At 45.9% G+C, this 27,783-nt stretch overlaps 1 protein-coding gene across 1 annotated transcript in view; it reads right to left on the bottom strand.

The window, feature by feature from the left end:
• HMCN1 (hemicentin 1) overlaps positions 1-27,783 on the bottom strand; it is a 358,780-nt gene that overhangs the window by 149,476 nt on the left and 181,521 nt on the right. Inside the window, exons 23-31 of the mRNA XM_065408898.1 lie at positions 25,068-25,195; positions 21,240-21,512; positions 19,904-19,999; positions 19,221-19,415; positions 16,825-16,955; positions 15,752-15,899; positions 14,812-14,938; positions 13,392-13,546; positions 5,492-5,770 (exon numbers count right to left, since the gene is read on the bottom strand). Coding sequence (XP_065264970.1) covers positions 5,492-5,770; positions 13,392-13,546; positions 14,812-14,938; positions 15,752-15,899; positions 16,825-16,955; positions 19,221-19,415; positions 19,904-19,999; positions 21,240-21,512; positions 25,068-25,195 — 1,532 coding nt within the window. The remainder of the gene's footprint in view (positions 1-5,491; positions 5,771-13,391; positions 13,547-14,811; positions 14,939-15,751; positions 15,900-16,824; positions 16,956-19,220; positions 19,416-19,903; positions 20,000-21,239; positions 21,513-25,067; positions 25,196-27,783) is intronic.

Consider the following 27,783-nt stretch of genomic DNA (forward strand, 5'->3'; position numbering starts at 1 on the left):
CACCACTTTATTAAAAGAGATGATGAGGCTCTGAGATGGAAGAATAGAGACTAAGAGTCTTAAGTCAGGTGTGACACTGGCAGACCAGATACCAGCTCATGCCAAGCAGGGCCGGCTCTAACTTTTTTGCTGCCCCAAGCAGCAAAAAAAAGCGCCGCCCCCCGAGCCCTCCCCCCGCCGCCGAGCACCGCGCCGCCGGAGCCCGCCCCCCGAGCGCCGCGCTGCCGGAGCCCGCCCCCCGCCCGCCGAGCGCCACGCCGCCGGAGCCTGCCCGCCGAGCGCCACGCCGCCAGAGCACGCCCGCCGAGCGCCGCGCCGCCGGAGCGCCCCCCCCCACGGAATGCCGCGCCGCGCTGCCCCCCCCCCCACCCCAAGATTGGCCGCCCCTTACCAGGTGCCGCCCCAAGCATGTGCTTGGTTGCCTGGTGCCTGGAGCCGGCCCTGATGCCAAGGCCCCAGGCCTCACTGAACACTAACAAATACATAGCTGGCAACCAGTCTGGCAAACCTGTGTGTTTGTATAGTTAAAACAGTTATAAGAATGTGTTTCGACTTTATGGAATGCTTGTAGGATGCTGCATGTATGAACCCTACTTATAATATTTGTATCCAGTGTGATAAGGTAATGTCTAAATGTTTGCTCTGTAAGTATAAAAATGTTTGCTAAGGGTATGTCTACACTGGCAGAGTTACATCGCCAGCAGTTACATTGCCACTCACACTGCTGAATGGAAACCGCTGTTGTGTGTTCACACTGTCAGCTGCCTGCACAATAGCATGTTCACACTTGTGGCTCTTGCAGCGGTATTTGGAGCGGTGCACTCTGGGCAGCTATCTCACAGAGCACCTCTTCCTCTTCTGCCACTAAGAGTTGTGGGAAGGCGGAAGGCATTGAGGGGCATCCTGGGTCCTGTCCCACCTAGCCACCGAGTACATTAATCGGAAGGGGTATTTCTCTATGGTTCTCCAGGCACTTCTGCATCACCGTGGGCATTTCATGGACATTAATGCAGGCTTGTTCGGAAAGATGCATGACGCATGCATTTTTTGGAACACTGGCCTATTCAAGAAGCTGCAGGGACTTTCTTCCAGGACCAGAAGATCACCGTAGGGGAAGTCGAAATGCCCACTGTGATCCTGGGAGACCCTGCCTACCCCTTAATGCCGTGGCTTAGGAAGCCATACATGGGGAATCGTGACAGCAGCAAGGAGCGGTTCAACAACAGGCTGAGCAAGTGCAGAATGACTGTTGAGTGTGCTTTTGGCCGTTTAAAAGCCCACTGGACCTGGCCGATGACAATATTCCTATGCTTATAGCCGCATACTGTACACTCCATAATATTTGTGAAGGGAAGGGTGAAAACTTCACTCAGGGCTGGACCGCTGATGTTCAGCGCCTGGAAGCTGAATTTGAACAGCCAGAGAGCATGGCTATTAGAGGGGCACAATGTGGGGCCATAAGGATCAAGGATGCCTTGAGGCAGCAATCTGAAGCTGAAAGCCACTAATATTTGTTGCTATGCTCCGAAGTGCAGTGCTTGTAATGCTAGGAGGTGATTGTGATTGTTGCAGACGAGGCACTATGAAAAGTTAAGAAAATTGCCAGTTGCTTTGCAGGGCTCTGCTTGCTTTCAATTAATGGAATAAAGATTGCTTTCAAAACAAAACAATTATTTTATTAAAAAACAACAACCCGAGGAGAGAGAGAAACAAAAAAACACATCAGCAGTATGAGGAATGGGGGAAGGGAGAGTTCCAGGAGGAAGTGGGGTCCCAGAACGGTTAAAGATTTGTGTATGTACAGGTATCATATGCAACCTTCTCCTTTGGAGTACAGTGCAGCGGGTACTGTACTTCAGCAGGGCCAAACTGCAGAGGGACGGGTGTTGAGTGCAGTGGGTACTGGGAGTCCGCAGTGCTGGACTGTGACAGGGCACGAGCGGAATGCAGCGGGTAGAGAAGGTTGATAAGAATGTGTTGGCGGTGTCTGGGGGGGTGCGGGGGGGGCGCATGGGAAAGAGTTTTGCAACAGCGGCTGCAGGGGAGGTCGGGCATGGAGCTGCTCGGTTTGCAGTGCTAGTAGCGCCTGGAGTGTGTCTGCTTGGCGCTCCATAATACTTAAGAGCCGTTCCATGGCTTCATTTTGGCATTGTGTTCTCCTATCGGTCCCTCTTCTCGCTGTCCCGCCACTCCTTCAATTCTTGTTTTTCAGCGGAGTAGTACATCATGACATCACGCAGCAAGTCCTCTTTAGTTCTTCGTGGCCCCTTTCTAATTCTGCGCAGCCATTCAGCCGGCGATAACAAAGAGGGAAGCTGGGCTCCCAAGGTCATATCTGTGAAGCCAAAATGCAACATTTTACAGTAGCAGTATTGTTTGCAACACAGAGACCACTGATTCAGTGCTTTAAAACACAGCCACTATTCACATACCTGTCACTAACTGGCTGACCCCAGGCAAGCACACGAGCCACAAGACCCTCAAAATGGTGAGTAACCACAGGGGCAGGGGAAATCCGTGTTCCCAGACCGTACTGTACACTGAGCACATGGCTCTTGGGGAGAGCCAGCACTGTTAAGGGTGGGGCCTTATAATCATTACTGTCCCCACATTTTCCACAGGCTGTGTTCATTATGGAAGATATCTCTCTGCTGAGGGTGAGCAGGAATCAAGGAAGGGTCTTTGCCGAGACAGCAGGTTTCACCCTGGCCCTTATGTGGCTCGCCTGTGTACAGTAACAGACCTCCCCCTGAGTGATGGCAGAGTGGCGCAGGAAAGTTACCGTTAATGGGGCAAGAAACAAAGCAGCTCTGCCAAAGTACCTGCGACAGCGGATTACCCAGTATCTCCATGAGAGTTTCGTGGAGATCTCGGAGACAAATTCCCATGAAGTGAGGGAGTCAAACAACACCCTGCTGCTCCACCGCTCAGACTAGGCATGTGTTAGTACACATCATAAAGACACAAGCCTGCTTTCTGCAACCCTCCTGTCCCCAACAACTTGCTTCAGCGATTCCCAAAATCAAAGTCACTTACCAGGGGCCTCCTTTCCTGTTTGCGCTTTGCCAACATCCGACAGCTGTGGCTGGCTAGCCTCCTCCGGGGTAGAGAAGAGCTCCTGGCTGCATGCATCTCTGACCTCCGAGTCATCCTCTGCCTCTGGGTCCCCCTCCCCCTCCACATCATCGTCCAAGATTTCCTCTTCCTGGCTCAGTCCACTCTCAACTAGCATGCGAACCACCAAAGTATCCACAGTGGCCTTCACAGTGGAGGTGGGGTCACCACCAAGTATTGCGTCCAGGTCTTTGTAGAACCGGTAGCTTATGGGCGCAGCATTGGAGCTGCGGTTTGCCTCTTGCGCCTTGTGGTAGGTGTTCCGCAGCTCCTTCACTTTGACCCTGCACTGCAGTGTGTCCTGGTCATGGCCCCTTTCTGTCATGCATCGTTAAATCTGTCCATAGTTATCATAATTCCTACGGCTGGAGTGTAGCTGGGACTGGACAGCCTCCTCTCCCCAAATGCTGATGAGGTCCAATAGCTCAGCATTGCTCCAAGCGGGGGATCGCCTGGTGCGTGGAGCAAACATGGTCACCTAGAAAGATGAGCTGAGACCACTGCACGCGTCCCTGAGCAAACAGGAAGGGGACTTTCAAAATTCCCAAGGAATTTAAGGAGTGGGACTCTCGGTTGGTCACCTGAGGGCAAGGTAGTTGAGTTCAAACCGATGACCAGAGAGGTGAGAACAGGTATGTGGAACACCTCCTGGAGGCCAATTACAGCGCTGTAATCGACCAGGGTGTTTACACTGGCACTGCAGCACTATAGCCTCAGCGCAGAAAGCTGTATGCCTCTTGTCGGGGTGGGTTTTTTTACAGCGTTGCAACTGCGCAGTTTCTGCGCCCTACGTGGCTTGGCAGTGTGTACACCTCAGGAGTTACACAGCAGAAAGCTGCTTTACTGCACAGAAACTTGCCAGTGTAGAGAAGACCTAAGGCCTTGGCTACACTGGCGCTGTACAGCGCTGCAACTTGCTGCGCTCAGGGGTGTGAAAACGCCCCCCCCCCAGCGCAGCGAGTGCAGCGCTGTAAAGCGCCAGTGTAATCAGCGCCTGCAGCGCTGCACGCTCGCTCGCAGCGCTGCAAGCTACTCCCCTCAGAGAGGTGGAGTACTTACAGCGCTGCGAGACAGCTCTCGCAGCGCTGGCGGCGCGACTACACTCGCGCTTCACAGCGCTGCTGCGGCAGTGCTGCCACGGCAGCGCTGTGAATTGCCAAGTGTAGCCAAGGCCTAAGACTGTAAATCCCATGCAGTCAGGAGAGAAGCATTATCAAGTGTGAAATACCAGTTAACACCTCTTGTAGTGATCTCTTTCCCAACAAAAGAAGGTCTACAGACATCAGACAAACCATTGTGGATGAAAGACTTGTTGATTGCTTTCCCCACAACCCTGAAGATGGTACATGCCCAACCCCTTGTCCCATCAAAGCTGGAATGTGGAGGGAAGGGAATAAAAATGTCTGATAAGGAGAATTCATTATTACTATGCTGTCTGAACTCTGAGGGGCAAGGATGTCTAAGTATATGCAAGAAGTCCTCAATTGTTTTGCCTGGGTTAGCCCTAAAAGATATACCGAGTTTGCTTACTATAGAAATTTCTATTACCTTTTGAAACCTGACTGTACCTCATCTGTGTGTGCTTTAATCTTGTAAATAACTCATTTCTTTTTCCTAGTTAATAACTCTTTAGCTAGTTTGTTACAGATTGGCTACAAGCATGGCCTTCGGTTTGAGATCGGAGTACAGTTGACCTGGGGGTAAATGGCTGGTCCTTTGGGACTGGGAGTAACCTGAATATTATTGTGATTTTTGGTGTATAGCAACCATCTACCAGAAAGTCCAGTTTGTCTGGTGGCAAGATAGACTGGAATGCCCAAGGCGACTGTCAGTGACTCATTGGTAAGACTATAAAAGTGTTTTTTTAAGAGTTCACACTTGTTACTGGATTGGTGAAATTTAATTACAGAGAATACAAACAGTTTTGGGGTTTTGCCCTGCTTCTTGACAGTCTGCCCGGAGGTCGGCATTCATGGTCATGAGCCACCCCAGATGTGACATTCAGGAAACTTAAGATGACAGGAGGGGGGAATGGGGTGGGGAGAGAAAGAAGGGATTTGTGGGGGGAAAGTAATTTTAATGTTTCCTACTTATAAAAGGTACCAACTGACAGCTCTGAAGACAGAAGCCTTCTTCATAGCTGCATAGATGATATTAGATATAGCGCAGGCTGTGACAGTGCAAGCTTTCCCATGCTGCCTTGCTAATGTGTGCCAAACCTCAGCTTCAGCAACCAACTCTGCATGACAGGATACTTCAGTCCTTCAGGAAGCACTACACAACCTAGCTCTATGAGAGCGCAGCTAGAGTATTGAATAAGCATGTTTTATAAGCCAGAACAAATGGTGAACAAGCATGTTAAATAAACTCTCTTTACCATAGACATCCACTTGATATATTTTTTCAGCAGTGCCAGCAATGTTGATCACCAGGCAGGTATACTTAGCAGAATCCGAGACTTGAGCCCGAGGAATCTGAAGGAACTGCCCCCTGTCCACATAAAGAGCTTGTGGACTTGAAATAATCGGGTGTCCATCTTTATACCATGTAATGGCAGGGGCTGGGATTCCCCTGGTTTCACATTCCAGCTTTATTAAGCTGCTGAGCAGCGTGGATATCTCAGTAGTAATATTTCCTCCTTTAATAGTAGGTGGGACTATTTAAAAAGATAAAACAACAGCATTAAAACCTTATTGCTAGAGTCCGCATTACAGCAAATTTGTGCAGCTATAAATGGGTTAAACATTACAGTGTCGGAAGATTTAAAGAACCTTTGGGCTGATAAGACCTCCAGCATCCCCAACACATTCACCGATGCAGTTATCCACTTTCAGCACAAACATCTGTGGCACACTAAGGGCTGGTCCACACTACCCGCCTAATTCGGCGGGTAGAGATCGATCTTCTGGGATCGATTTATCGCGTCTCATCTGGACGCGATAGATCGATCCCAGAAGCGCTCCCCCGTCGACTGCGGAACTCCTGCTCGCCGAGAGGAGGAAGCGCTGTCGACGGGGGAGCCTGCCTGCGCCGCGTGGACCCGAAGTAAGTACTTTTAGTTCGATATAGGAAACGTCGACTTCAGCTACGCTATTCTCGTAGCTGAAGTTGCGTTTCCTATATCGATCCCCCGCCCCAGTGTGGACCAGCCCTAAGAGCTCGGCGCACGTAAGATGAATGGAATCTAATAAGAAAGGGCCACACCATACCTTTAAGGCACAGCCCATTCTGTCTTCTGCAGCTCCCCAATATGTCCGTTGAGCAAGGCCCTTGCTATACTTCTTCCAGGATGCACTTACTCCCCTCATAGGACATGGCTCTGTTTTTACCCCATCTTTCGCAGGTAAGTCTAGAGCAGTCCCTCCACTGCTCAGTCAGCTAGTGCAACTACTGAAACTAGTGACCTGTTGTTCAGAAGGGCTGAGTATTCAAGACCCCCTATTGACTTCAGTGGGAAATGCTGGGTACTCGGCACTTCTGAAAATAAAGTCACTTACTTATAAGCCTAAACAGGCACTTAGGAGCCTTGATTTAGACTCCTATTTTTGAAAATCTTGACCCAGAGTCACTCTTATCACTCACTAGTCAACGGTACTTATATTTTTCTAGCAAACAAGCTTTTCATGTAAAATTATCCAACATAAAGAGTTCACAAATCTCTGAAAAGGGCAATAAAAACACATTGCAATTGGCAAAACCTAAATTAACTGCTTTACTGCTCTTGAAAGTACCAGATTCATCTGGCAGACCCATACCTCCTCTGCTGCCAAACATACATGGTACACCCTAACATACACTGATTTCCATTGAATGTTCATCTAAAAGGGCAGCACAGAAAAATAAAGTAGAGTAGGGAAGAGGGGTTAAACCAATGAGCTGGGTGTTTTAGGTTACCAAATTATGCCACAGCTTTATCCTGGTTAAATAATTTACATGTAAAATAAAGCTATAAAATATGCTAAAACCTACTTAAATGAAATATAAAAATGTTTCAGCAAGTGATTTCACATACAAAAATTGAGAACAGTTGGAATAGTTTTAACATGCTGTCTTGGGAAATGATCAAAGACAAAACAAGGCTTCTCTCTGCCTCTTCTAGCCCACAGCTATACTAAATACTGGGAGCAGAAGAATACACTAACAGACACTGACTACATCAGTAGTTCTCAAACTTTTGTACTGGTGACCCCTTTCACATAACAAATCTGAGTGAAACCCCACTTATAAATTATCATAGACTTTAAGGTCAGAAGGGACCATTATGATCATCTAGTCTGACCTCCTGCACAGCGCAGGCCACAGAATCTCACCCACCCACTCCTGTATCAAACCTATGTCTGAGCCATTGAAGTCCTCAAATCATGGTTTAAAGACTTCAAGGTGCAGAGAATCTTCCAGCAAGTGACCCGTGCCCCACGCTGCAGAGAAAGGCGAAAACCCCCCAGGGCCTCTGCCAATCTGCCCTGGAGGAAAATTCCTTCCCAACCCCAAATATGGCGATCAGCTAAACCCTGAGCATGTGGGCAAGACTCACCAGCCAGACACCCAGGAAAGAATTCTCTGTAGTAACTCAGATCCCATCTAACATCCCATCACAGGCCATTGGGCATATTTACCGCTAATAGTCGAACACCAATTAATTGCCAAAATTAGGCTATCCCATTATACCATCCCCTCCATAAACTTATCAAGCTTAGTCTTGAAGCCAGATATGTCTTTTGCCCCCACTGCTCCCCTTGGAAGGCTGTTCCAGATCTTCACTCCTCTGATGGTTAGAAACCTTCGTCTAATTTCAAGTCTAAACTTCCTGATGGCCAGTTTATATTCATTTGTTCTTGTGTCCACACTGGTACTGAACTTAAATAATTCCTCTCCCTCCCTGATATTTATCCCTCTGATATATTTATAGAGAGCAATCATATCTCCCCTCAGCCTTCTTTTGGTTAGGCTAAACAAGCCAAGCTCTTTGAGTCTCCTTTCCTAAGACAGGTTTTCCATTCCTCGGATCATCCTAGTAGCCCTTCTCTGTACCTGTTCCAGTTTGAAATCATCCTTCTTAAACATGGGAGACCAGAACTGCACACAGTATTCCAGATGAGGTCTCACCAGTGCCTTGTATAACAGTACTAACACCTCCTTATCTCTACTGGAAATACTTCGCCTGATGCATCCCAAGACCGCATTAGCTTTTTTCACAGCCATATCTCATTGGCCGCTCATAGTCATCCTGTGATCAACCAATACTCCAAGGTCCTTCTCATGACCTTGCACTTTTCACTATTAAATTTCATCCTATTACTATTACTCCAGTTTACAAGGTCATCCAGATCTTCCTGTATGATATCCCAGTCCTTCTCTGTATTGGCCATACCTCCCACAGCTCGCGACCCCCCATGTAATAACCTCACAACCCCCTGAGAGGTCCCAACCCCCAGTTTGAGAACTGGACTACACCAAGATAAAGGTGACAATAACTAAATACCAAATGCAGTCACTCATCATTTATAATCCTGGCTGTCATCCAGCTGTTAAAATTCTCAGTTTTTCCGTATTATAGGTCTCAAGGGGAAAATCCTTCTCATGAATTTCACTTTATGTATCTCTTCAATTCCAAAATTTTAATAATGAAAGTTATTGAAGCTACATCAAGAGTTTGAATTCTCCTGAGCATGTGGGAAATGTCATTAAAACAAACAAAAAACAAACAAAAACAAAAAAACCCAAGAGGACTAAAGAGCAAAGAAAACTAAGATCTAATAGGAAATTATGCCCAGATTCCCCTCTCCGAGCATCCGTCTATATACCCAGGGTTGTACCCTTTGACATTAATGGCATATCCCCTTTGGCTCTCTAACTACTGTCCAATTTATTTCCTCCCTTTGTTTTTGAAGACTATGAATCTGCTCACATTACTTAGATTTTTCCTCAAGCTTTCTCCTCAATCCCCTCCAGCCTGTCTTGCTTTCTTTCCATTCCACTGAAACCACCCCACCCACGGTCGCTAGTGATATCCTCAATTTTTTTGCCAGCACATCACTGTCTTCCTACCTTTACAATGTCAAATTTAACCTCCTATAACTCACTTTTTGTCAGGCCAACATAGTCTTCCCCCCAACTATCTCTCTGCTCTCATTTCCCCCTATACTCCTCCCAGCTCGCAGGCTTGACTGGACCTTCACTGATGCTGCCCATTCCAAATGGAAGGCTCTCCTCCCTCTTCTTATCTGCCAGGCACGTGAGTTCCTCTATCAAATCCATTCCTCCCAGAAATCTTTCTAACCCTGTTCTTGCCACCAATAACTCCCATACCTACCCTTACCTAAACATATCCCACCGAGTAGCTTGAATTGTCTTTGCTCGGCTTGTCCTTACTATGTTGCAAGGAAGATGCCTTACCCTGTTTGTAAAGCACCAGGCAATTGTGCTATATAAGTGAGTCAATAATCAACAATAATTAAATGTTAATATAGTTAGCTCCTCTGGGCCAGATCCTCAGCTGGCATAAATCAACATATTTTCATGAAATCAATAGAGTTACACCAAATTATGACAACTGACGACCTAATCCTTTAAATCTATAGATCTAACTCTTTTGGAATGCTGTATATTCTAAGCCATTCTCTGCCAGATTTTCTTCCCAGACCAATTTTACACTGGTGTAATTCCACTGGCTTTAGTGATCTTTTACTTCTGATCTACACTGGCATAAACTGAGGAAAGTCAGGCCCTCACTGTATTAACAAACAAACAAAAATCAACAAAATGAAACTAACTAGATGATAACATTTCAGTTGATATTAATTTTTATAAAGAACTCAGAGACTACAGGTTTATGAAACTGCTCCAAAATATTTTCAATAGCTAAAAAACTCAAGAAAATATACCTAAAGCTGGCTTAGGCCCCATTCCTGCTAAGTTTTATGCACATGCTTAACTTCACAGATCTAGGGAGTCCCCTGGAGGTCAATGGGAGGACAGATAAATGTAAAATTAAGCATATGCACAGTTCTTTGCAGGATCAGGGCCTTAATCTGCATATTGTTTCCCTGCAAAACAGAAAGCTATTTTATTGGACAAAACAGAAGAATGCCTAATCCCAGAAAGCAACAGAGGGTCCTGTGGCACCTTTAAGACTAACAGAAGTATTGGGAGCATAAGCTTTCGTGGGTAAGAACCTCACTTCTTCAGATGCAAGTAATGGAAATCTCCAGAGGCAGGTATAAATCAGTGTGGAGATAACGAGGTTAGTTCAATCAGGGAGGGTGAGGTGCTCTGCTAGCAGTAGAGGTGTGAACACCAAGGGAGGAGAAACTGCTTCTGTAGTTGGATAGCCATTCACAGTCTTTGTTTAATCCTGATCTGATGGTGTCAAATTTGCAAATGAACTGGAGCTCAGCAGTTTCTCTTTGGAGTCTGGTCCTGAAGTTTTTTTGCTGTAAGATGGCTACCTTAACATCTGCTATTGTGTGGCCAGGGAGGTTAAAGTGTTCTCCTACAGGTTTTTGTATATTGCCATTCCTGATATCTGACTTGTGTCCATTTATCCTCTTGCGTAGTGACTGTCCAGTTTGGCCAATGTACATAGCAGAGGGGCATTGCTGGCACATGATGGCATATATAACATTGGTGGACGTGCAGGTGAATGAGCCGGTGATGTTGTAGCTGATCTGGTTAGGTCCTGTGATAGTGCTGCTGGTGTAGATATGTGGGCAGAGTTGGCATCGAGGTTTGTTGCATGGGTTGGTTCCTGAGTTAGAGTTGTTATGGTGCGGTGCGTGGTTGCTGGTGAGAATATGCTTAAGGTTGGCAGGTTGTCTGTGGGCGAGGACAGGCCTGCCTCCCAAGGTCTGTGAAAGTGAGGGGTCATTGTCCAGGATGGGTTGTAGATCACTGATGATGCGTTGGAGAGGTTTAAGCTGAGGGCTGTAGGTGATGGCCAGTGGAGTTCTGTTGGTTTCTTTTTTGGGCCTGTCTTGTAGCAGGAGGCTTCTGGGTACACGTCTGGCTCTGTTGATTTGTTCCTTTATTTCCTTGTGTGGGTATCGTAGTTTTGAGAATGCTTGGTGAAGATCTTGTAGGTGTTGGTCTCTGTCTGAGGGGTTGGAGCAGATGCGGTTGTACCTCAGTGCTTGGCTGTAAACGATGGATCGTGTGGTGTGTCCGGGGTGGAAGCTGGAGGCATGAAGGTAGGCATAGCGGTCGGTGGGTTTTCGGTATAGGGTGGTGTTAACGTGGCCATTGCTTATTTGTACTGTGGTGTCCAGGAAGTGGACCTCCCGTGTAGATTGGTCCAGGCTGAGGTTGATGGTGGGGTGGAAGCTGTTGAAATCATGGTGGAATTCTTCCAGGGTCTCCTTCCCATGGGTCCAGATGATGAAGATGTCATCAATGTAGCGTAGGTAGAGAAGGGGCGTGAGTGGACGAGAGCTGAGGAAGCGTTGTTCCAGGTCAGCCATAAAGATGTTGGCATATTGTGGGGCCATGCGGGTGCCCATAGCGGTGCCACTGGTCTGGAGGTATATATTGTCACCAAATTTGAAATAATTGTGCGTGAGGATAAAGTCGCAGAGCTCGGCAATAAGTTGTGCTGTGTCATCATCAGGGATACTGTTCCTGACAGCTTGTATTCCATCTGTGTGTGGGATGTTTGTGTAGAGACCCACAAACATCCCACACACAGATGGAATACAAGCTGTCAGGAACAGTATCCCTGATGATGACACAGCACAACTTATTGCCGAGCTCTGCGACTTTATCCTCACGCACAATTATTTCAAATTTGGTGACAATATATACCTCCAGACCAGTGGCACCGCTATGGGCACCCGCATGGCCCCACAATATGCCAACATCTTTATGGCTGACCTGGAACAACGCTTCCTCAGCTCTCGTCCACTCACGCCCCTTCTCTACCTACGCTACATTGATGACATCTTCATCATCTGGACCCATGGGAAGGAGACCCTGGAAGAATTCCACCATGATTTCAACAGCTTCCACCCCACCATCAACCTCAGCCTGGACCAATCTACACGGGAGGTCCACTTCCTGGACACCACAGTACAAATAAGCAATGGCCACGTTAACACCACCCTATACCGAAAACCCACCGACCGCTATGCCTACCTTCATGCCTCCAGCTTCCACCCCGGACACACCACACGATCCATCGTTTACAGCCAAGCACTGAGGTACAACCGCATCTGCTCCAACCCCTCAGACAGAGACCAACACCTACAAGATCTTCACCAAGCATTCTCAAAACTACGATACCCACACAAGGAAATAAAGGAACAAATCAACAGAGCCAGACGTGTACCCAGAAGCCTCCTGCTACAAGACAGGCCCAAAAAAGAAACCAACAGAACTCCACTGGCCATCACCTACAGCCCTCAGCTTAAACCTCTCCAACGCATCATCAGTGATCTACAACCCATCCTGGACAATGACCCCTCACTTTCACAGACCTTGGGAGGCAGGCCTGTCCTCGCCCACAGACAACCTGCCAACCTTAAGCATATTCTCACCAGCAACCACGCACCGCACCATAACAACTCTAACTCAGGAACCAACCCATGCAACAAACCTCGATGCCAACTCTGCCCACATATCTACACCAGCAGCACTATCACAGGACCTAACCAGATCAGCTACAACATCACCGGCTCATTCACCTGCACGTCCACCAATGTTATATATGCCATCATGTGCCAGCAATGCCCCTCTGCTATGTACATTGGCCAAACTGGACAGTCACTACGCAAGAGGATAAATGGACACAAGTCAGATATCAGGAATGGCAATATACAAAAACCTGTAGGAGAACACTTTAACCTCCCTGGCCACACAATAGCAGATGTTAAGGTAGCCATCTTACAGCAAAAAAACTTCAGGACCAGACTCCAAAGAGAAACTGCTGAGCTCCAGTTCATTTGCAAATTTGACACCATCAGATCAGGATTAAACAAAGACTGTGAATGGCTATCCAACTACAGAAGCAGTTTCTCCTCCCTTGGTGTTCACACCTCTACTGCTAGCAGAGCACCTCACCCTCCCTGATTGAACTAACCTCGTTATCTCCACACTGATTTATACCTGCCTCTGGAGATTTCCATTACTTGCATCTGAAGAAGTGAGGTTCTTACCCACGAAAGCTTATGCTCCCAATACTTCTGTTAGTCTTAAAGGTGCCACAGGACCCTCTGTTGCTTTTTACAGATTCAGACTAACACGGCTACCCCTCTGATACCTAATCCCAGAGAATTTTTTAAATTTACCATGGATGATCAGCTTGACTTCCTTGACTTGTTTGCCAGCAGCATTGGTCACACTGCACTGATAGCGTCCTTTGTCGAGTCTTCTAGCACTCTTTATGCGCAGAACTTGTCCTTTGTCCAGAAGGTCGATATTAGGATCTCCCAAAAAAAGGGGCCTGGAGAAAAGTTTATTTCATTTCCTGGTACTGTTCTCCCTATCCCCACAAGTATGTGTTAAAATAGTTTTTTTAAAAACCCTTCTAATAGTAATAAAGAAAATTTGAATAAAAAATCACTGCAATAAAATACGAATTAATATTTAGCACTAGAACAGAACTTTTCATGCAAAGAGCTAAAATTGCTATCCAATGGTAGTTAACTATCATTATTATTATTCCCATTTTACAGAAGAAACCAAGGCACAAAATACACCTCTACCCCGATATAACGCGACCCGATATAACACGAATTCGGATATAATGCGGTAAAGCAGTGCTCCGGGGGGCGGGGCTGCGCACTCTGGCGGATCAAAGCAAGTTCGATATAACGCGGTTTCACCTATAACGCGGTAAGATTTTTTGGCTCCCGAGGACAGCGTTATATCGGGGTAGAGGTGTACTTAAGTTTTGACCAAGGTCACACAGTATGTCAGTGGCAGAGCCAGGCATAGACTAAGATCTCCTGATTCCCAGTCCCCTTCTCTAATTATTAGACCATAATGACTCCCTTAGTAATGACAAAATGTCTCTGTTTAGTAGATAAAAGCTCTGAAGTCTATACACCAAAGAATAGCAAGCCATTGTCACATCAGGATAGCTGGTTTTGCTGGCAAAGAACTACATTGTGACATGTTAATGCTATTTTTTCAGCCTATTTATAGTACCATTTTTGTTTTTCAGCTAACATTTGCACTGCCAAAACTCCTCTTTTAAATGGGCTTTCCTGAAAGAAGAGCTGAAGAACTGAGACATACAGTCTAAAGTTATAAAATCTCATCTCTATATATACACACAGCAATACAGGGCACTATCTGGAAAAATGTTTAACAATTTGCTCATGGGTACTATCCACCACCACCAAAAAAAATAGCAATTTTAGCAAAGAAGTGACTGCACTTTGAACAACATTAAAATAATCTCTATGGAATGACCTCAAAGAAGTGGCTGTGTGTTTGTCTTGGTTTGTGTGCTGTATGGTTTTACCCACCATAAATATATACTGCATGTGCCACATTACTTACAAATTGGCATTTCGCTATGAAACAGCAAGATGATATACTTAACCACACAACATCAACATATAACAGTAGTATGAGTCTGAACTGATTACAATGGCATACCACTGACTGATTAGTCATAAGCAGCACTTGATAGTAGAGTTCATCTGTCTCCTTTCTCACCCATCATAATGTCTTTGCCACAGACAAAGAGGGGGTACTTACTTGCCATCTTTGAACCACTGAATGACAGGAAAAGGAGAGCCTTTGACTTTACACTCCAGACTGGTCTCTTGGTTGAGGGTGACTGAAACTTCCCCTGGTGTGTCAGCACCTTTTATGTTTGGTGGAACTTGGAAAAAGAAATGTTACAATGAGAACTAAACATGGCTAACATGGCGACTAAATGTGGAAGACTTGCTGACAATGGAACTAACTGAACAGATTAGATCATGGAGGCCATGAGTTCAGGATGACCATGTAATCAGTATAAGTAGCAAAGCTTCAACCTTAATTGTGAAAGTGAATGCTGCAGCCACGGGCGGCTCTAGCTTTTTTGCCGCCCCAAGCATGGCAGGCAGGCTGCCTTCGGCGGCATGCCTGCGGGAGGTCCCCGGTCCCGCAGATTCGGCGGCATGCCTGCGGGAGGTCTGCCGGTCCCGCGGCTTCGGCGTACCTGCCGCCGAATTGCCGCCGAATCCGCGGGACTGGCGGACCTCCCGCAGGCATGCCGCCAAAGGCTGCCTGACTGCCGCCCTCACTTGGAGCGCTGGTGCCTGGAGCCGCCGCTGGCTGCAGCTGCTGTTCTATAACACCTTTCTATTGTGCCTATGATCCTTCACATAGAAAGCAATTCTGCACAAGTGCTGGGGAACTGACTATTTGGCACAAGAAAATCTTTCTAGCCTGTCATCTGTGTTCCATTAGTAAAATATGCACAAGACATTAAGATAAAATATCTTATATCCGAAGTCTGAGATGGAAAGCAGCTTTTTGTGTATGGTACCAAAAAGATGACAAAGTTCAAACAACATGAGATGTTATTGTGTGGAGAGATACTATATCCTGTATTTAACATGACCAAAAAAAACCCTGCAATGTAATGACTTATAAATACCAAATACCATTTTTTCAGATTACCAGCTTTAAAGAGCACAGTACTAACCTAGCACTTCTACATTAAATAGCTTCTCAGAACTCCCTGCTATGTTAGTTGCTTTGCATGAATACTGTCCACCATCAGCAGCAGCAACCTTAAGGAGCTTCAGTATCTTCCCATTATGCAAAATCTGGAGAGTACTGCTTTCCACAACCTTAAAAAAAAAAAAAAATCAAAGAGATCAGCATTATGTGGTCCAGTTACATCAGCCAAACACTGCAGCTGGATTTTGAAAAGAAGGTAGTAGTTTCTCTTAAACAATAATCTATCCACTTAATGTCCCTTCTCTGTCACAACCATAATACCTTCAAAGAACAATGTAAGTTATCAAGCATAACCTGTAGGTAGTTATATAATAATGGGCAGATAACTGTATGGCAATATTATAATTTGCAGTTGTATGATAATCAAATCTCCTTTTTAGTCTCTTTGTTGCAGGGGTTAAAATACTTGTCCTTCTTTGTAAAGTGTTTTGAGATCTAAGATATAGATGATAAGGTTTGGGGGGAGGCTGAGGCTAGTTTTTGGAGAAGGCTTGAAAAGTGCTTTTCTGTTGCTTTGATTTAATGAATGCGTGAGTTAATTTATTACCTGTGCACAATTCAGTGGTCATCATTGTGAGTTATGTGACCATATATTTAATTAGTTACAAAGGTACCCAGTGCTTTGTGTATGCATGTTTTTATTGTTGCTTAAATCTAAGGCCAGGTCAACACTACAAATTTCTGCTGGCAGAAGGTATGATCCCTGACCAAAATAACTGTGTTGGAATATAAAAGTTATATTGGCAAAATTGTGCTTTTACCAGTATAGCTTGTTTCACTTGTAAACGGTGGTTTTACTACACTGCTACACAGCTTTTCCAATATAATATAATGATATTCCTATACCAGTAAAGCGCTACTAGTATAGACATACCCTAAGTAAATAAATATATTTTATTTTATTTAAATGAGCTCTCTTCTCAAGCACTCACCAAAAAGGCTTTAGAAAGCTAATGTGAAATCTGGTGGAATTGGCTTTTGTACATTTACAGTCGTTTCACTTAATTTGCCATGAAATCAACAAACATTGCATACCTGGACATCATCTTTATACCATGTGATGATGGGAAAGGGGTTGCCTGACACTTCACAGTAGAGATTCACAGGCTGATTAACCACTACAGATGCATTTGTCACCTTTTCTTGATCTTGAATTTCAGGAGGAACTATAATAAATTATGTTAAGCAAAGATTTATTTAATCAAAAACGCCATGGACATAAACATGTAAAAAAGCAAAACCAACATGTTGTCTTAAAGTTCTGCACATTATTTTCATCATGTCAGGTTTTTCTTTATAGCTGGTATTTATTAATGCACATGTAATAGCTTTATGCTATAATCAAGTGTCTGTTAATGTCTGTGTCATCAAACCTGTGTTGGAGTAAAGGGGTTAATACCTCATATCAAACTGTGTTAGGTTAAAAGCTGTCTCACTGTACAAGTTATCAAAGGTAGATTATAGTGGAAGCTGTGTACAGTGAACTCAGATACAGCTAAATACAATGTAAGTCCTAAATCGTTTCAATGAATTGCAGCATTCCAATTGCAGTTCCATTTAGTGTGACCCTTCTCTGGGGATGAAGATTTTCTTTGGGGAAAAAAATGATTTCATTGCAAGAGGAAGGGATCCTTTTTATAAAGAAGTCTCAGTATTATTTTAAGAAGAAGAGAATGTCGAGGTTAGCCAGGTGAGAGACTCTCTAACTAAGATCTTACTTTGGCACTTTCATCAGGCTGATACTTGCTAGACGGGATACAAACTCCAATAGAACCCTTGTCACTTAGTTTCCTTCTTCCTATTGGTTTAAGTATAATCCTTTATTTTAATTTGACACATTGCTAATAATAATCATGGTTGACCCAGCACAGATGCACTGTGGGAAAGGGTGTAAGGAAACCCTTCCTCCTCTATGCTCTCGGGAATGAGGGAGTCCCACTAACAATACTGGACGTGCTCAGTGTCCCAGAAGGGGCCTACCTCCAGGGGGTTGGAGAATCACCATGATTCTGGTCCCTCACATTGTACACTGACTTGTGAATGCAGAGCTGCACTGGAGGAAGTATACGCTACACCTTTTCCAGAGGTGTAGCAATGACCACTAGTGATCACTCTCTCTACAAATGCAGCTGGAGGCATGATGCCTGCTCCTGTCCTGTATAGGCATAAAGGGAAGTTACTTACTTTTGTAACCAAAGTGCTTTGAGATTTATGGTCCCTATCTGTATTCCACTGTGGGTATGCATGCGCTCCACATGCCAGAGACTGGGAAATTCTTCCAAGTAATGTCTATTGCTCTGTAGTGTCCCTTACTCTCCTCGTAATCTCTGCCAGCGGTTTAAGAGGCAGTGCAGACCAAATAATCAGACATGATCCAAAGCAGAGGGGAAGGAGGATGAGTAGTGGAATATAGATGGCGACCATACATACTGAACATTTCCAGTTGCAATAAGGTAAATCATTTCCCTTTCTTCTTGGAGTGATGGTCCATATGTCCACACATATTCCAGTGTGGGTAACTCAGAGAGGATGAGGTTATGAGGATGCAGGTGGTATAGCTGCTTGTAGAATCGCTGTCCCAAAGGAGAATTGGACCAAGGTGTAATGTCTCATGAGTGTGTGGATGGAACTCCACATTGCTGCCTTGTAAATATCAAGGAGCAGCCTGGAACCCCACAGAGCCTATGGTCTATAGGGAAAGCAGGCAACATCCTAATGGATCCCATGGTAACTGCACTAGAAACAGAGCTGCCTATGGTGCTCCTCTGAAAGAATCATACTGAGGGAGCGAGGTAACCATAGGCTCTCTGCGCATGCCTGTGCCATACCTCCCCCTGCTAAATAGAGTAGAAGACAGAGGGGGAGTTAACACTGCTTGGGGCTGTGTTAATTCCTGTGGGAATTTCCTATTGGAAATAAACCAGGTTAGGATGGAAGTACACTACACAGAGTAGGTGCTATGATGGTCCACTGTCTCCTGATACATGCTGTAATAGATCCCCTACCAGGTGGTGTGGTAGGAGCTTTGTGGGGTGGGGAGGGGAGAATGTCATGGAGCAGCTGCTTCTCCATTCTATGCTAAGTTCTTCGAGCAATGACTCCCCTCTCCTGCATTAATAGAGGGGCGTATCTAGCACTTATTCTATAAGCTCTTTGGGGGCAAACACCTGGTCTTTTACATGTTTACCAAGTGTCATGTAAATTTATGGGTGTCTACGATAATCATTTGGTTATTTGTGTAAACAGAAGTTGGTTCTGCATTAAGCATAAGTAAACAGAACTAACAACCAATCAGGTAGCTACAGGTACAAATACTCAGATTTGCTCCCACAACTACAAAAATGCAGGCACACATTTTGTGTGTGCAATTTACAAAAACAAAGGAGAAACTGCCCTTTTGAAAATTACCCTTAAGAGCTATAGTTATTTACCATGAACCTTCAGATTGTATTTTCTTTCTGTGCTTCCTGCTTCATTCACTGCTAGGCAGATGTATTCTCCATTGTCGTACGGTGTAACTGAAGCAATGATAAGCAGTGTCCCATCCTCCAAAATTGAAATGCCTGGCTCATTGCCAGTCAGCTCCCTGCCATTACGTAACCATTTGATGACAGGTTTTGGGGTGCCTAATGAGAGAAATTTATAGAACTTCAAGAGACTTCTTGCTTAATTTGAAAAAAGAAGGATTGATATTACTTTAGAGCAGTGCATGGGATAAAAATGTACAGTAAGAAAAATCTTTGCTGCAGCTTCTGTAAATCATAAAACACACTGCAGTTCGAACTGGCACAACTGGCTAAAAGGGCTTGGGGACTGAACTCTCCTTCATGCTTAGAGGTAGTCCCTGCCACTCCAACCATTGGGCAATGCGAAGAACTCTTGCACTGTCATTGTCCTACAAAAATATACTACCTAATTAGTTAAATTACTTAGTATCAATGGCCCTTTTTCTTACTGTTAAGGTTTTTTTTTATTTTAATATCCTGGTGAGATGTTGTATTTAAGAAGGACTATACATTTTTACCTTTCCAGAAAACACCAAGATGCATTGCAACTATGAGTGCCTAAGAGAAAAAATATAGTTATCAGCCACAATGGTTACAGTGTTGCACACCTTTTGCTGGACATGGAAATGCAATGCGTTGATTTGCAACTCTTTCTTGAAATGGAGTGTTGTAAGGAGGGTCAAGATCATCTACTGTAGGAGGTTCTAAAAGAAAAGCAGAAACAGAGTAAATAATCTTAGTCCCTCCTCTCAAATGTCAAAACATACTATGTACACAGGCAATTTACACCTCTTTTTTCCTTCCCATTCTCAAATGGCCTGATTCTCATATCCTGACACACACTCAGTAGATGGTAATATTCCAGCAGTCCCATTTATTTCACTGGGACTACTTAAACAGTAAACTATGACTCTGTGTGAATTAGGATTTCAGAATCTAGTCCAAATTGGTTTGCTCTGACAATTGCTATATTTACTCTGAAGGCAGAGGATGTTTCTGCAAAATTTGATGGAAATTGGACAAACTGTTTTTGAGCTACAGATCATTAAAAGAATTATCCTGCTTTGAAATTTTGATTCTTCTCTTAATGTTTTTTTGTCTTCCTGTAGCTCAAAGACACCATCCTACCCATTCTGACTTTCTGTCTTCCATCTCCTTGAAAATTCACGTGCTCGGTGTATCTGAAGAAAATAGTTCATAATTAAGTAAAGTTATTAACATTTTTTGTTGTAGATTGTTCTGAACCCAATCCTGTTTCACTGTTTTAAATAGGAATTATGGGCCAAACCCAAAGCAGTGTTAATGCTCAGAATATGGGCTTTAAGACCACTATAAAATGAGAAGTACCCCCACTGAAGTCAATGGAATTGTATCCATGTAAAGCAAGTAAGTGAGGGAAGACTCAGACATTATATTTGCGTGAACATGTTGCCCACTGTTGGCTGTTTGCATTTTAAAAGGAACAAGAATCCTCCTACATGTACAGCTAGCAGACCTGTTCCTTTAGCTCAAGTGACAGAGGTTTGTGTTTTTGGAGCACCATAGTTAAGGCTGATTTTGATCCTCCTTGTAATATCAACCAACCACAAGAAAGTCCCTTTCAAAATTAAAAGAATTAAAAAGTTTTGTTTTGTTTCATATTTTTGCAAACTATCTAATGTTTCTTTGTGCCTCCCCCTGCTCAAAACAATCACATCATATTACCGCATTTGAAACGTATGTAGATTTTGATATTGGGTCAGGCAGCAGTGTCATTAGTGATATGTTTCCTAAGTAGGATCAGTTACAGGTCAGTGGAATCAAAGATCCTCTGAAACACTGAGTCTACCTCTCTGAAAGTGCAACAGTTTATCTTCCCCCACAACACAAGGTATACCATATATTAAAATAAAGCTACACTTGATCACAGCTGTATGTCCAAGACTCAGGCCATGTTATAAATACCTTGAACTTGTATCGTTATCTCCAATTCATCACTGCCAGCTATGTTACTAGCAACACACTTGTAGATTCCAGAGTCTGAAAGCTGGACTTTGCTGATGCTCAGTGTTCCATCCGGATTGCTGATATACTGTCCTCCATCTATTAGCATGGTATTTCTGCCTTTGAACCAGGTGATTGTTGGGGGAGGGATCCCTTGAGCATTGCACGGTATATCAACTCTGTGACCAACTTGTACTTTCATAACTCGAGGCCCACGTTGTATCTTTGGAGGAACTAGGCAAGACAAATAAATCAATGGTAATGAGAAAAAGAAGATCTGGCAGACTATTCATGGAGGAAATATGGTCAGTGTTATCCTTTTAGAAAATACCTTTCCCTTGCCCAATGCAATTTAATGTCCCTAAGTAACATCAAGCAATCAGAACTGAATGTTCTTGAAGACAAGATTTACAGTACGCCATTGCTTAAGTCATTTGGAGACTCAACATTTAAAATCCTAAAACATTATTTCCAAAGAAGTATTGTACCCTCATTCTTCCAAGCACATTTTAAAGAACTCCTGGGTACTGGCTGCCCATAGTACAAAACAATTCAAAAGTTTTAAGATAAAGTCAATTACATTTGCTCTTTAACATTCTAACTTCCTTCCTCTTAATCCCAACTATGTATGGGGGGAGGGATAGCTCAGTGGTTTGAGCATTGGCCTACTAAACCCAGGGTTGTGAGTTCAACCCTTGAGGAACTGGGGTAAAAATCTGTCTGGGGATTGATCCTGCTTTGAGCAGGGGGTTGGACTAGATGACCTCCTGAGGTCCCTTCCAACCCTGAGATTCTATGTTTCTAGGCTAAATTCAGACAAGAAGATAAAATGTGGCTGGAATAGATTTTTGCTGGTCGCAAAGAATAAAAGCATGGTAAATCAACATTATAACTGCCTTGCCCCAATGCTTTTCTTTATAGGAATCACTAAAGATAAAAAGACTCAAGTAGGGATGCAGATTTGTCATGGAAATTTTTAATCAAAAATAACAGAGCAGCCACACTAAATGTAGTAATAGTCATGGGTTTAGTGACTGTTCCTGGATATTTGATAAAAAAGGCCCCCGATAAATAAAATTCAACTATATCTCTTCAAAATCACAGCATCTCCAGCATCACCTTCTGCTCCAGTACTACAACCCTAATTCCAGCCTGGTGAGGAGGAGAGGCCCTGGGGAAGAGAGTGGCTTCGAGAGAGACCCCACCCTGCATTCATCCTGGGCACAGGCAGTGGTAACTCCTGTGATCCGTGGGGCTGGGCTCAGCTCGGGGATTGAGAGGGAGCCTGCCTCACACACACCTACAGGACAGGCAAGTGGCAACTCCTCTTGTGTCCCATGGAGCTGGGCCTGGGGTTGAGAGTGAGTCCAGCCTGCACTCACCCTGGGCAGCAGCAGCTCCTGTGCCCAGCAGGGCTGGGGCTAGGTGTTGAGAGCAAGCCAGCCCCATGCTCATCCAGGGCATGGGCAGCCATGGCTCCTGGGTCCCAGGCCTGGTTCCCCACTCCAGGCATTGTGCCTTGGCACACTGGGTCACAGCGCCTGCTGCCTCTCTGCTGAAATACCGTTCACTCAAGTTTGGCCCAGTCACGGCCCTATCACGACATGCGTTGAGGCTGCGGGATGAGTGTGAGGCAGGTTCACTCTCCGACCCCACCTCTTCCCTGGGCCTGCCCTCCACATTGGCCAGTGAGCAACCCACCTAGAGCCTTCCTACATGGAAGCTGTGGACAGAGAAGCCATGGTATCCATGACTTTTTCACCACCATGACAAACTGCAGCCCTACACATAAGGAATCTCTGAAACAATTAACTGTTATGTTCATGGCAGAGAAGTTAGATAAAAAGAGAGAACTTAAATAAAATAATGTATATACTCATGCTACTACTTTATCTCTTTGAATTCAGAACAGTAGCACACATGAACCCCAAATCAGAGAAAGACAAAGCAGGCTGCTCTCTAAAACAGAGAGGCACAACTCACCAATGTTCCCTCTAATTTTTCCTACACATGTGCGGAATGAATTTTGTTATGTGCACCAATATGGAGTCACATATCACCTCCATTTTGGTGCACATAACAAAATTCATGTGGCAGGGGTGGGGCTGAGGGGTTCGGAGTATGGGAGGTGGCTAAGGGGTGGGGCAGAGGGTTGGAGTGCAGGGGGGTGAGGACTCTGGGATGGGGCTGAAGATGAGGGGCTCCAGGCTGAGGCAGAGGGTTGGGGCACAGGAGGGGATGAGGGGTTTGGGGTGCAGGAGGGAGCTGGGGCAGGGAGTTAGGGTGCGGGGGGTGAGGGCTCCAGCTGGGGATGCGAGCTGGGTATGAGAGTTTTGAGGTGCAGGCTGCCCTGGGGCTACGGTGGGGTGAGAGGACTCCCCCCAGCTCTCTCTCCCCACAGCAGCACCTGGTCTGGCTGGGAGAGGCGCCTCTCCCCGCCGCAGCAGTTCCGAGGCTGGGGCTATGGAATAGGCACCTCTTCCCCGTCCGTGGCAGGTCCGGGCCAGCGCTGGGTTGGGGCGCCTCTTCCCCGTCCATGGCAGGTCTGGGCTGAGGTCAGGACATCTCTCCCCGGGTCACAGCAGGTCCGTCTGCAGTCCGGGACACCAGTGACCGTCTGCCGCTTTGGGCTCCCCGGGTGAGTTCGAAGCAGCAGACAGTCCCTCACCGGTGGCTAGAGGAGTGGCAGCAGCTGTGTGCTCCTTTCCACCCCCCCACTCCCATCACTGGCAGGCAGCTGGCGGCTGTTGCCTGCTGCTGATGGAGGGTGGGGACAGAGAGAGGAGCCCTCAACCGGCCAGCTGACAGGAGCGGGGGGGGAGGGGGGGGGCGCGAGCAAGGAGCAGCAGCCCTGGGCCAGCGGGCCTAGAGGCGCATGGGGGACGTGCCAGAGAGGAGCCAGCGCTTCAGCTGCTGGGCTGCAGCGCAAGTGAAGTGGAGGGCCAGGCCACAGGGCCCCTGCTAAGTGTGGGCCTGGTGCCATTATAAACCCGGTACTGTCCAGGCCGGGCTGGGTCGGGGCTGGGGGAGGGGCACCGTGGCAAGTCCGGGGCTAGGGGAGAGGCATCTCTCCCCGCCACTTAATAGGCTGCTGCATGGCCATGCGACTTAGAGGGAACTTAGCAACTCACCCCATCTTTCTCTAGGATGGATGGTTACAAACTGACTGTGATTCCATGTTTTCCTATAGAGTCCTGCAGCCTGCAAGCAGAACCGGGAACACCCCCCCCCACACACATCACTTGCAATTCCAGCACACTTCTCAATATACCACATGAACAAGACTGCAGCCCTTGCCATTATAATACTTACCAGTATCTCAACATTGCAATGGAGTCTGTGCAATTTTTTGATGCCCAACTGAAATATCATTAGTTTTTCCACTATACTATACCACCATGAGAAAAGGCAGGCAAGTAGATTCTGTGTGCCCCCTGGATTGGTAAATATTAATGAAAGTTTTGTAAATATTTGTGGACATTCTGGCTACTTTGCATTAGAACAGCAGTTCTCAGCCCATAAAGCTCTGGTGGTTCAAGGAGGGCAGACTGATCATATGGTGCTATATTTCCTCCAGATTTCCACTTTCTAAATCACATTAAGAGAAGAGAAGGAAGTAGGTTATGTGATAGCAAATGGGAAGAGGGTGTGGTCCATGTGATATTAAATGAGACAGGGAGATGCCTATGAGAGGTGGTTCACACTATGAAAAAGTTTAGGCACTTCAATTCCAGTTGCTTCCTTAGTATAATCTCCACAAGGGATTATTCTTGTAGTTAAATAACTCACCATATACATTTAGCTTTACTGACTGAGTCACATTCCCAGCAATATTTGTGGCCACGCAGATATACATTCCGCTGTCTGAAACTCGCGTCTCAGTGATCTTCATTGACCCTGAGGGAAGGAAGGTGTGTCTGGAAAAATAGGAAACATGTATAATTGTATAAATATTTATTGAGAGAAGAATGAGCTTTACTTAGACATTACTAATAAATACCATGAACCAGGGCCGTTCCTAGCTATTCTGGGGCCCTACACAGCCCCCTCGCGGGAAGAGGTGGGGCGGGGGCAGAGCAGGGGTGGGGGCTTTGGGGAAGGGGTGGAGTGGGGAGGGCGGTTGGGGCGGAGCAGGGGCAGAGCCATGGGGGTGGGGCAGGGGCTGGAGCAGCACACAGCTGCCCCAAATTTCCTGGTGCCCTACTCAGCTGCGTACTTTGCATATGGGTAGGGATGGCTCTGCCATGAACTAAAATAATCCTGTTTAACATGACATTTCGTTCAGTTGAGCAGGTTTTTATTTAACTATAATTGTGATTTATTATTCCTAAATTTTTCCTAACTCATTACTGAATCCATAAATTCAGAATACAAAGCAAATCATCTGAAACATGGCAGGATCCACAGGACAAACTGTAGGTGTTCCAGATACTCACAGGACTTCTTAAATCCTGTTATTTTTCTACTGGAAACAAACTTTGAGGAATGTGTGATTCATGGGATTGGTAATAAGATATGTAACCTTTCACGTAAGTCACAGGCTCAAGGTCAGCCCAAATCAGCAGCAACAGAAAGTTGCTATTAACTGATTGCTCACGTTTAGTCCATTTGGTGAAGTCCACTTCATCTAGGGAATAAGGATGGTCTTGTGATTAAAGCACTAATCAGAGAGTCAGGAAGGCTGGGTTCCATTTTGCACATCTGGTTCAGTGACATGAACAAGTAACTTTATTTCTCTGTGCCTCAGAGTAGAATGAGGATAGTAATACTTCCTTACTTCAAAGGGATGATGTGAACAAAAATGAATATGTGTGAGTTGCTACAGCAACCATACAAAAATTTACAAATAAATTCTCTCCCCATACACAAGAGCACTCATTACAAAAACCACCAGCACAACTGGAATTTCTAACTGTTGCAGTCTCAGGAGAAAGGGCAAAATCTGAGGGCCAGACTTTGTCATTAAGGCCATGTCTACGGTGTGCAGCGTAGGTGCAACTACATCTACATGCCACAGTGAAAAGCACACCCTATTGACACTGCAGTGTGTAGCTACACGTATCAGTGAAAGGCTCTGACAGAGAGGGGAGGCAGCGGTGAAAGGCTTCAGCTGCTCCCCACTGCCAGACCCTTTCACTGCAGCAACAGGACATGCTGTAGCAGAGGGGAGGCTGCAGGGAAAGGCTGAGCCACCGCCCCGGCCACAGCCTTTCTCCACTGCCAGAGCCTTTCCCTGTGGCAGGGAAGAGCTCCAGCAGGGGGGAGCTAACAGCCTTTCCCTGCTGTGGAGAAGGGAACCAGCAGCAGGGAGCTTCCCTGCTGTTCAAACATTTCCCTTTGGAGGAGGTAGTCTCCAACAGAGGGGAGCTGCCAGACCCTTTCCCCGCTGCTGGAGCCTTTTCCTGTGAAGGGAAAGGCTCTAGTAGCAGGACACTACAGCATAGACAGCAGCATAGACAGGAGGCATGCTTTGGGCCAGTAAAGAACATGTAGGATATGTACCCCAGGTACATACTCACACCTTTCAGCCATGTCTTTACTGGGTTACTCCATGCCTCACCATCTATGTTACTATTTATATCCGTACTAGGGGGGCTGTGTGTGTATGGGATAACGTGATTTTAGTCAATAAGTCAATAACTGCCATCGCTGGTATTTAGTATCAATGGTCAATGTGGGTCTGGCTGGAGAATCTTGCCCGCATGCTCGGGGTTCTGCTGATCGCCATATTTGGGGTCGGGAAGGAATTTTCCTCCAGGGTAGATTGGCAGAGGCCCTGGAGGTTTTTCGCCTTCCTCCGCAGCATGGGGCAGGGGTCGCTTGCTGGAGGATTCTCTGCGACTTAAAGTCTTTAAATCATGATTTGGGGACTTCAACAGCTGAGTCAAGGGAGAGAATTATTCCAGGAGTGGGTGGTCAGATTTTGTGGCCTGCATCATGCGGGAGGTCAGACTAGATGATCATAATGGTCCCTTCTGACCTTAAAGTCTATGAGTCTATGAGTATGGATACTACATGCCACTGAAAAAATCCTGCAGTGTATACGCACCCGAAGGCACTGGCCCATATTGGGGGCTGAGACTTCACCCCACTGCGTGGCAGTCTCTGGGAGGTTCTAAAAGGGCACAGCATGCTCTCCCCTATGTCTGGCCAGCTCTTCTGGCTGGTGTGGTGGGGACAGGTCCATGCCCCCTTTTCAGGTGGGTTGGGGCCCTGATGGTGTTAGCAGGCCCTCTATTCAGGGGAACTGAAACTGTGCCTACCCCTTAGCTGGGGATACAGGGGGAGAAAATGCCTCCTTCGGACCTCCCCAATCTTGTACAACACCACAAGAGTGGGGGCACAATCTGGCCCAGAATTAACTTGGGGAATAAACCATCTCAGCCCTAAAGATGGTCCCTGCACATAAGGACTGAGGTACCTTAACAGGGCATCATGAGGAAAGCTTGTACCACTGCTGCCCATGCTGTAACTGATGGGCAGACAAAGAACTTCAGTCTCCAAG

This window comes from Emys orbicularis, chromosome 8 (assembly GCF_028017835.1).
Source record: "Emys orbicularis isolate rEmyOrb1 chromosome 8, rEmyOrb1.hap1, whole genome shotgun sequence".
Lineage (NCBI taxonomy): Eukaryota > Metazoa > Chordata > Testudines > Emydidae > Emys > Emys orbicularis.